This window comes from Lipophrys pholis, assembly GCF_963383615.2.
Source record: "Lipophrys pholis genome assembly, chromosome: 4".
Taxonomy (NCBI): Eukaryota; Metazoa; Chordata; class Actinopteri; order Blenniiformes; family Blenniidae; genus Lipophrys; species Lipophrys pholis.
The window spans coordinates 21106083-21116158 of NC_137637.1; the positions used below are offsets into that span (position 1 = coordinate 21106083).

At 43.9% G+C, this 10076-nt stretch overlaps 1 protein-coding gene across 2 annotated transcripts in view; it reads right to left on the reverse strand.

Annotated features, from left to right (window-relative positions):
- Nucleotides 1-9320, reverse strand: part of dip2bb (disco-interacting protein 2 homolog Bb) — a 41676-nt gene extending 32356 nt beyond the window's left edge. For both annotated transcript variants that reach the window (XM_080461195.1, XM_080461194.1), the window contains exon 1: nt 9054-9320. In XM_080461195.1, the coding sequence (XP_080317321.1) occupies nt 9054-9138 (85 nt within the window). In that variant the 5' untranslated portion in view covers nt 9139-9320. The remainder of the gene's footprint in view (nt 1-9053) is intronic.
- Nucleotides 9321-10076: the final 756 nt, after the last annotated feature.

The window sequence follows — 10076 nt, forward strand, 5'->3', positions numbered from 1 at the left end:
AATTGTGGAAAGAGAACAAGTTCCTATAAAAAAAATATATATATACATTTTTGAAGCAAAACCTGCAACTACCAATATTTTCAAGCGACTTTACAGAAAAACAAGCAGGAAGTCACTGAGAGTAAGTCAATTCTCAAAAAGTTATTCAATGTTCTTCACACGTGAAAAAAAAAACCCACACGTTAAAAAAAGGTTTATAACAGCTGACAGCGGAGGAAAATTCAAATGTATGTGTTTTGTGCACACTGAACAGAATCAAATTCCTAATATGTAGTTTCAGGTCATAACAGGGCAGCTGTTCTCCACACACAATGGACCTGATCAGCTATTAGCAGTTACCTGCTAATGGGCTGGAAACCTTCATAATATTAACATAGCTCATCTTTTTGGAGGAAACATTTAGTTGTTATATCATCACTTAAATAACATAAATACTCCGATCACGAGGAGAACTGCCAATCGCTGTACTGGAAGGTACGGTCTATGCTTACAGAGAGCAAAGCTATATTTTGAATTTACCATCAGCTAAAAAGGGAAGCCGACCTAATAAAACTCCTTCAGGCACATTTCCATATGATGCACACCTAGAAAATACTGGATGAAGTTTTGGTAGACTCTCCCACATGACTCATTGTGATATTTCAACATCGGTTTCGGATTTTCATGTCGTTTAGTTCAAACCAAGAACATTTGAGCTCAAAAACCTACCGCACACATCACGGTCCCATATTTCGGACTTCACAGGTTGACGCGCTTCACTGAAACACCCTCACTTGACTGCTGTGGCTGACGACGAACCCTGTCGAGAAACACTGACGTTTTCCACCACTTCGGTATCGGCCTGTGACGGCTTGTCACTAAGTTTTCACCAGGCGCCACGGACCCTCGTGTTTTCTCCAGGATGGTTTTAGCAGCTTAGTGCAGCACTCAATTGTGTTGCTGTAACTGTGGCTTCAACATATGGCTGTGGTAATCTAGAGAGGGTTCATGGAAAATGCACAAATGTGTGTGTGTGTGTGTGTGTGTGTGTGTGTGTGTGTGTGTGTGTGTGTGTGTGTGTGTGTGTGTGTAAGCAGTGGAGTTTGGGGGCAGGGTGTGGGGGCACCACATGGGCCGTGTCCATGGCAACCATGCCAATGCGGTGCCGCATGCAGAAACGCGATATGTAAAAACCACGGAGATGCTACAGGCCGGCGCCGTCCACTGGGAGCTGCTGCCGACATATTAAAATCACCAGGAAGCAGTTGAAAAATGAAAGGAAAGCTGCTTGTCATTCATTCATCACCCACAGCTAAACCCTCAGATCCCATGGAGTATATTAGACAAGCAAAACTTGCAGTAAATTAAAGTGTGTGAATGGGTGAATGTGAATAACAATGGAAGTTGCTGCTCAAGCGGCAGAAAAGCGTTAGTGAAAAAAAATGAAAACCATTTTACAATATTTTTTTTATAGATCCAGCTTAGCGGTAATTTGTGCAACAATAATGGTGGAATTTTTTTTTTTAAACTGTAATCGATTAGAACTCTACAAAATGTTTTTACTTTGTGAAGAAAAATAGATGGGAATAATACAATTTTTTTTTCAGAAGAGCATTTTTAACCAAAGTTCAAGATTTTTTATAGATCACAAGTGAAACGGAGACCAAAACTAATAGCAATAAGTGGCAATCGGCTGTTATCGCAATGTGGTTGGTGCTGATCATCCTTTAAAAAGTTGGTGGTTTAACCCCGCATCCCGGCCTGTCCATGTGCAGAAGTGTCCTTATGCAAGGCTGCAAGTTGAGCACTTTGCACGGTAGTCATCAAGTCCATTTTACATTTAATGAAGTAATTTCATTGTAATGGCAACGGCTAAATCACAGGCTATTACCAAGTTATTACCCGTTGTCACTACCGTTTTACATTTGGTCAGTGACAAGCAAACAAGCAGGAGCCGTATTTGTAAGCATGGAAAGTTCAGCATGAAGGAGAAAGCGCCATGTAAACTGGAGACAGACGTGGATTTAAATGGCCCTGCACTCACTGGTCTGACGCACGTGCTGCAGGCAGTCTGACTGCTGCTTCCACTTGGCACTTTTTAATAATTCAGTGAACAGCACAGTGACCTGACCGCTACAAACTCGTCTCCCTGCACCACCGTCATCCTGACTCCGGCTTCTCCAAGGGTTGCGGCACTTTGGGCTGCAATCTGCAGAAGTGAGAAAATGGATTGCGGCAAGTTTGATCGTAATTGTGAGACGGTGTTGTGAAGCTCGGCCCTGAAGTCACCTGCGGTTTCACTGTCAACCTGACAGCGAGATGGCCTTACCTTACTGCTCAGCTGACAGCCTGTGTCCGTGTGGAGGTGTGTGTGCCCAACTCTCGTCTAAATAATTCAGCTTATGTTGTGCACAAATGCTTTATTGCATTGGTGTGTGTGTGCATGTGTGTATGTGATGGTGTGTTTTTCATGTGTGGGCCTGTGTTCATGGTAAAATTAGACCCATAAGGGTTTACGTAATAGTCTTGATTCATATACCTAAAAAAAGATGAATTCTGTTGTTGACGTGGTTTTGTTTGACAGGAGAAGCGCAGGAGTCTCTCTTTTCATGCTGCAAGGCCGAAGTCTGAGGCCTGGAGGGCTGAAGATCAGAGGACATCTCTGCAGCAGTTGATGGGCTGTTAACCTGAACAGGCAAAATTAGCTTCCTTCCTGTCCATTTCAATACTGGACACACACACACACACACACACACACACACACACACACACACACACACACACACACACACACACACACACACACACACACACACACACACACACACACACACACACACACACACACACACACACACACACACACACACACACACACACACACACACGCAATATTTCAAACTATGAGCCTGCTCGGTCAAAGTGGTCATAGCTTCTATATTCCTGAGGAGGAATCCCTGAAGTACTATGTACCACAGTACACAATGAAGTTATTTTAGCAACAGTAATGTAGCGAGGTAGTCTCCTGGGTGCCAGATAGCTTCAATGTTGTCCACAAAACTGTTATAAACAAATCAGTGAGCAGATGGTCAAGTGGTTAGGGTGCATGCCACAAAACCTCTTTTAAAGCCAAAAGAGGAACAAAGTGTAATTCTGATCAAGTGAAAGCATGACATATCAAAATATCTTACTGCAACAATGGTGAAATCTCCCATTATTTGATGGTTTCTACACCATCTCCCTCAAGCCCGGATGCTTGACCGCGAGAGTCATTCACTCTCACTACCGTTGAATAACGTCCCGGAATAACACCATGCCTTATGCGTCGTTTTTGTCTTTGAGGAAGTGAAATAAACAATAATGGTGAGAAAAAAAACAAAACTCAGAGTCAGAGGTGGTGTTCGGGTAGCAGAGAGGGAGAGGGAGAGGGAGGGAGAGAGAGAGAGAGAGAGAGAGAGAGAGAGAGAGAGAGAGCTACAGAGAGAGAGAGAGAGAGAGAGAGAGAGCTACAGAGAGAGAGAGAGAGAGAGAGAGAGAGAGAGAGAGATCCCCAGTAGCAGCACTGGCCCAGTGTGACTCACAGGCTAAATGAGCCAGGCGTGTTGCCCCCTGATGCTCTGTGACCTAGATTGAAAGGCGCGGGCACGACTCTAATCTCTGGTTTCTCCTCCCTCTCTCTCAGTGCTGAGCAGGCTGTCGACAGGAAAACCTGCCTTTCCTCTGTAGCATCGCGGAGAGCGACGACAGCAGGTTGCGGATACTGCTTCCGCCCCCCCCCCCCCCCCACACACAAAACAAAATCCCACACATCCACTCATCGGCAGGGCAGATATGGCAGCAACCGAGACATCGAGCAAACTACAGAACAGAGAGAAGAGACTCTATGTGCTGAGCTGTCCTTCATGGACCAGTGATGCATCTGTGGTCACACGTGCGTATGTGAAAGGGCAGGCCAGATGGTGTGCATTGATGGTCACGTATTGAGCTGAGTATCATTTCAAATGGATCATTATTACAATGCTGTAATAGCATAAAAGCTACAAAAGTACTCACTCTGTCACCTTAAAAGTTGTAATGATCACAACAATAATCTGATTTTAGGACTTGAAAGATAAACTTCAGATTTCTGACCAAACAGATGCACGTCTAAAGACATAGTAGGTGCTGTGATAAAAAACGACCATTAAACCTTCATTATTCCAGTAACATAATAGAATATCAATTCTATTATTGTCCCTGGAGTGGCGCATATATTTGCTTCACTCCAGGTACAATTTAGGATTACTGAATTACAAAGTCCCAAGTATCCATACTCACAAAACAAACTGTACCTGTAAACTAAGACTGTATATTTTATCTAGACTGTGTCCAGTTCCAGTATGTCCAGACAGGTGATAACAGGACAACAACTGCTGCAAACATGAAGTGTTTTGTTTTGTAGAGAGAAAAAAAAAAGCTTGTTCGTTCTCATATTTAGAGTTTTACATGAAATAAACATTCCCTTTGTTATTTTTTTTACAGGTTTTGCAAGTTAACTAACCACACCTTAGGAGCAAAAAGCTTAGACTGGTTGAAAAAAAACAACCAAACTTCTCCACCTTGTCATGACGTCAACATCCCCTCCACTACACCTACCAAGTGGATTTAGGGCACTCCCCTCCTCATTAGAGGCCTTTCCTTGCCTGTCAGCTTTGCTTTCAAAAAGACTGAAAGATCCACTTGCAAAAGTTTGAGACAGGAAACCTTTTTCCAGAAGTGCAAAAATAAAGATGACAAAGCTATAAAGTAGGAGCTTGTGTTTGGGAGGGTGGCGTAATGTCCCTGGCAGCCTCTTTCCTCTCGTTTTGCAACTTATTAAAGGCCGCCTTTATGAAAACACATAAAGAGAACTTTTAAAATCCAAAGTTGGGGATTAACGAATGTATTTCACACCCTATTAAAGAAACGTGGAAAAATCCGCTGAAAATAAAACACTCATCAAAATAGAAAGGGTTTTTTTTTCAGGCTTGAGGACTCTGGTTGGCTTCCAAACTATTTGGAGACGTCAAATTACGGGCTTAACCTCTTCATCATTTATGAGCACAGAGAAACTCCCCACCTTGTGTAGAAACATGTAAAAAAAAAAAACTATCATTGCAGAGTTCGCCTGAGGGGGGCTAAAAGGAAAAAAAAAGGGTGTCCAATATTTTGGTGAATAAAACATCATTGAAGGCTGAAAAACTTTCAGCGACAAACGCATGACTTCCAGTGTGAATCACTTCTGCACAAACTTTCTGTGGTCAATCTTCACTCTCAGTATCACATGCTCGTACAAACCCTGTAAATACTGGAGACATTATGATTCCCACACACACTGAAGCGGACCTGCCTGGACCGTTGGGCTTTAATGCACTGAATTCCAGTTGGACTCAATCACCATGTCTTTGACCCTCTCAAAGCTTTTCTTTGTGTCCTTCCAATCACAGAGGTCAATGTGGGCAGAGCTGCTCTTTTATTCTCCAGCACACACACACACACACACACACACACACACACACACACACACACACACACACACACACACACACACACACACACACACACACACACACACACACACACACACACACACACACACACACACACACACACACACATACTAAAGTCGCACACGAATACAGAGCCGCACTGCAGCTCGCAACTTCTTCCGCGAGGAAGGCAAAAAAATGCTGATGCGTACTTTTCTCCGTTAGTTGCTAGGGGGAGTCCCATCTTCGGGGCCAACAATAGGAGGATTGTTGCCATGTAAAAGATATCCATGAGAAAGCCTCAGACTCGCCGGGCGCCCAGCTGCCTCTCGCCCCGGACCATCAGCCTTGTGGCGGGTGAGTGCGTGGAGCAGACGGCAAACGCACTTGATCACAGTAGAAGTTACGGAGCCAGACGCCGAGCATCTGGACAGCTCCACGTCTTTCCATCGAGACAATAACTGTGTGTGAGCTAAAGTTACCAATGGTGCCGAGGTCCTCGGAAGGCTGTCCCCTGTCAGGGGGGGGTCACCTCACCGCTCAGGAAACCCTCGCAGGTAACACCGTGCAGAGCGTCCGACCACAGCGAGGCGAATTATAACCTGTCACAATACCCACATTTGAAACCTTGACACCACAGCGTTAAGCAAAACAACATGATAGTTCAGCAGGGCCGTAATCCAGCCTGACAGCGAGGACCTCCCTTGTATCAGGAGTTTGAATGTTCTCCCTGCGCATGCTTGGCTTTTCTCCAGGTATCTGGTGGACTAGATTATAGTACATGTGAGTGTGTGGTTGTTTGTCTCGCTGTGTTTACCCTCTGCTGGGCCTCCTGTAATCTGCAATACTGAATTAGATGGAAAGCCATAGAAGACCAATGAATACCTCAGGAGAAAGAAAAAGAAAAAAAAAAGAAAAAAGCTCTAGATTTACTAAATAAACTGTCACTGGGATTTGGTTTCACCGTCACTGAAAATACGGAGCAAAGATCTCGTATTTTGAAAGAAGCTCTTTCAGTGAAATAAAAGAAGCCAGAACTTTTGTCGGACCAGCGTCAGTTAAGTGTGTTTGCTCCCTGGTGTTTCGTCACAGCTGCCTCAGGTTACAGATGTCACTGTAAATATCTCCTCAATTAGAGCTTCAGAAACACCGAAGCTATAAAAAGATAAAAGAACAATATATTTAAGGTAACTGGTTTCATGTGAATCGTGTGGTTTAAAAAAAAAATAAATAAATAAAAAAATAAAAAACCTCGAATGGCCTCAGTTAAACTCAAAGTTACCATGAGGATACAGGGATCTACATACTTGTGACAGACAAATTCTCCCTCTTCGAGTGGATTCTGGTACGAGCACGTTGAAGTCGTCCGTGTGATTTTGCAGCAGAGAGACACGACGGAGGCGCAATGCGTAACGAGTACGCGTGTGGTCAGCGTCGGTTCAGCCACCCACACGAACACCCTCCTGCCTTTTGTTGGGATCCTAATGTGGCTCACGGTCACACCAGAGGATGAACGACTCATTTTGCCGTCTCATCAGAAAAAATACGTCAAAATGCCCTTAAAACAAACCGTTAGTCAAAAGGGCTTCTGATCGCTCAAGATATGATTTGACAACTGTTCATTGTTGCACTGCTGATGACCAACACTCAATCACACATGTCGGAATATTTAAAAATGAAAGTATATTCTTGTATATGTCTCCGTTAGGGGAAACAAAAACAAGGTGAGCCTGTGATATATAATCAAATAATTGCGGGATTCAATATAGTCCGCTGACCAAATGGATCCAGTCGTTCGCTCCACTTAAAAGTTTGTTCAATCACTGGGTCGTCTCACGGCAGTCTGTGTGGCGACGACGTCTAAATGAAAGGCCCCCGAGAGGCCGGCTGAGGCCTGCAACGCTGACCAGGCACAAACCAGCTGTGTGCTTAAGAACATTATGGATTTACTAACAAACATCTGAGAGGAAACTAATTAAAAGAAGATTTTGTGTAAAAGTAGAGGAGTGGAAGTAACAAATACCTTTTTTAAGTAGTATTTTAAAGTACTTTCAGTATTTGTTTGTTCCAATTGTACTCATAGTTAAAGTACATATAATGTGAACTAAACAGATATGTTAAACGAGTGAACTCAATCAAATGCCAATATTGATGATGCGGTTATAAAGTGACTCGTGCTTTGAATAGTGAGATTAGAGGTTTCAGCAGGAGTATTTTCGCTTGTAGTTAAGAACCATTTAAGTGACGTAACAGTACAGAACTTTTCCCACCTCTGGTCTGCGTCCACATGCATATAATAAGATGTTAAGACATTTCAAATTGTCACTATTATTACAATGTTTTCACCTCACATAAGATTTGTCCATCTGTTACTGAACTCAACTACAGAAGTGCAACAATACCGACCACACATTTCCAGTTACTGTTTCTCAGTGCAGAAAACACCTTCGACGACACAATTCATGTGTCTAACCAATGTTAACTGTACTGAACATACAGTGAACATCTACTCATTATCACACTGTTGGTTAGAGTCTATTATCAACTACAACACACACTCTATTACCACGCAAACAGTATACCGACTGTCAAAACTACACCTTCAAACATCAAGTGGTATGAGCTTCAGTTTATTACCAAAGTGCCAAGGGTTTGGTTTCACTGACACTAATACTTCAAGGAGAAATGAATCGTGTCCCAGCTCAGTCCTATGATGTGGAGTTTCACCTGCCCCCCCCAACATGGGCAGATCCCAGTATCTGTGTGCAGCCGGTCATTCAAGGAGGGGGGTAGCGGCTGATGCTTCCCCCATACTTTAGGCTCCCTGCATGAAACACAATATTACTCATCCACCCCCGAGGCACCTGAGAAATGCACAGCACCAATCAAGTCGCTGCACAGTGATTCACAGCACAAGGAGGAGACTTGCATAACGGCCAGCTCCATATTCCCTTTCTGCTTTCCCACAGAAAACAAACAAGCCTCATGGAGATCTGCTGCAGTTTGGAGCTCTGACTGGGTGATGGAGGTTACCACAGCATCATCACACACACACACACACACACACACACACACACACACACACACACACACACACACACACACACACACACACACACACACACACACACACACACACACACACACAGGGCCTCCAGGATGACAAAGTTGACCCATTTTCTTTGACAGCAGTGTGTACGCTGACATTACTGTGGTGACAAGCCATTCATGTATGTGTGCAGATTATGTGAATCCAAACCAAGTATGTTAAGAATAATAGACGTCACGTTAACCGACTTTAAAGCTCGTGATGTTACCCCTACATGGAACAATCCCAGTTATAAAGTCAGGTGGGTTAGCGGATGGAGAACTAGGAGCTTAAAAAAAAAAAAGAGGTCAGTGTGTGTTTCTATAGGATTGGTGGTGGTCGCGTCCTGGCGGGCAGCAGCGGCAGTCCTGACACCTGCACGCGGAGGATGTTTATGTCCATAAACAGACACTAAAAAGTACAGTCCATCCAGCCTGCAGTCATGTCCAGCCCGTGTGAGTGCAGGCAGTGCAGCCTACCTTCGGACAGCTCCAGATCCAGCTCCGCCAGCTGGTCCCTGACCTCTTTAGGCAGAGCCGACAGATCAACGCCGCGGTCGGCCATGGTGGAGAGCGCAGCAGCCTGCGGGACGTTCGCGATTTCTGTGAGTGTCGGCAGGTACGGTCCAGCATGAAGCTCGGTGAGGTGCGGGTGAGATCAAGACGCGGCGGCGGCGGCGGTGTTTACTCCATCTTCGCGACTCCCCGACACCGCCATGACTGTGGGAGACGTGAGCAACTCGCCGGACTCCTCCGCCGGTCACGTGACGGAGGGAGCCGCGGAGGGATGGAGGGATGAGGCGGACTCTTTGCTCCCTCTGCTGGTCCGACTGTGCAACTTCACCTGCATCCACATCACCGGCACTCTCTGATCCTCATTCATGTTTATACACGTAAACTATCATTAGGAGGACATCTACAAAGACATTTGCTGGCCAAATTGTGTTTTATCCTGTATCCTGTTCGAAAACGGAGTAGGAAGAAGTGTACTGCACTTTTTCATTCCTACCCCTTTTTTAACTGATGTTATCCCATATTATCAAATATTTGTATAAACTACACCAGCGGTATGCTGTTTTTGCACCTGATTTTACTGGCTTCTTCCTTCTTTGCAGTATTCTTTAGATAATGTTTACGCTTTAGAATAGAATAGAAATACTTTATTGATCCCAGAGGGAATGTCCTTTAAGCATTTAGCCACAGAGAATAAATATTTAAAAAAGTTATATATCAAATAAGACAGGGTGACAAATAAATAAGTAATTTTAAATAATAATATGCACAAGGCTTAACTGTGACTAATATGAGCACAGAAAGGATCAAATTAACCAGAACACATCAAACACTTAGAGGGAGGAGTCTTGAGTTTTGTGGCTACAGGAAGAAAGGACATTTCAGCCAATTTAACCATTTTATTTCTATTCTTAGGAGTTTTGTTTGTTTGTTTATTCTTTCCATTTTAAACCTTTTTTTACCTTTTAGAAATTCTAGTCATTTTAGCAT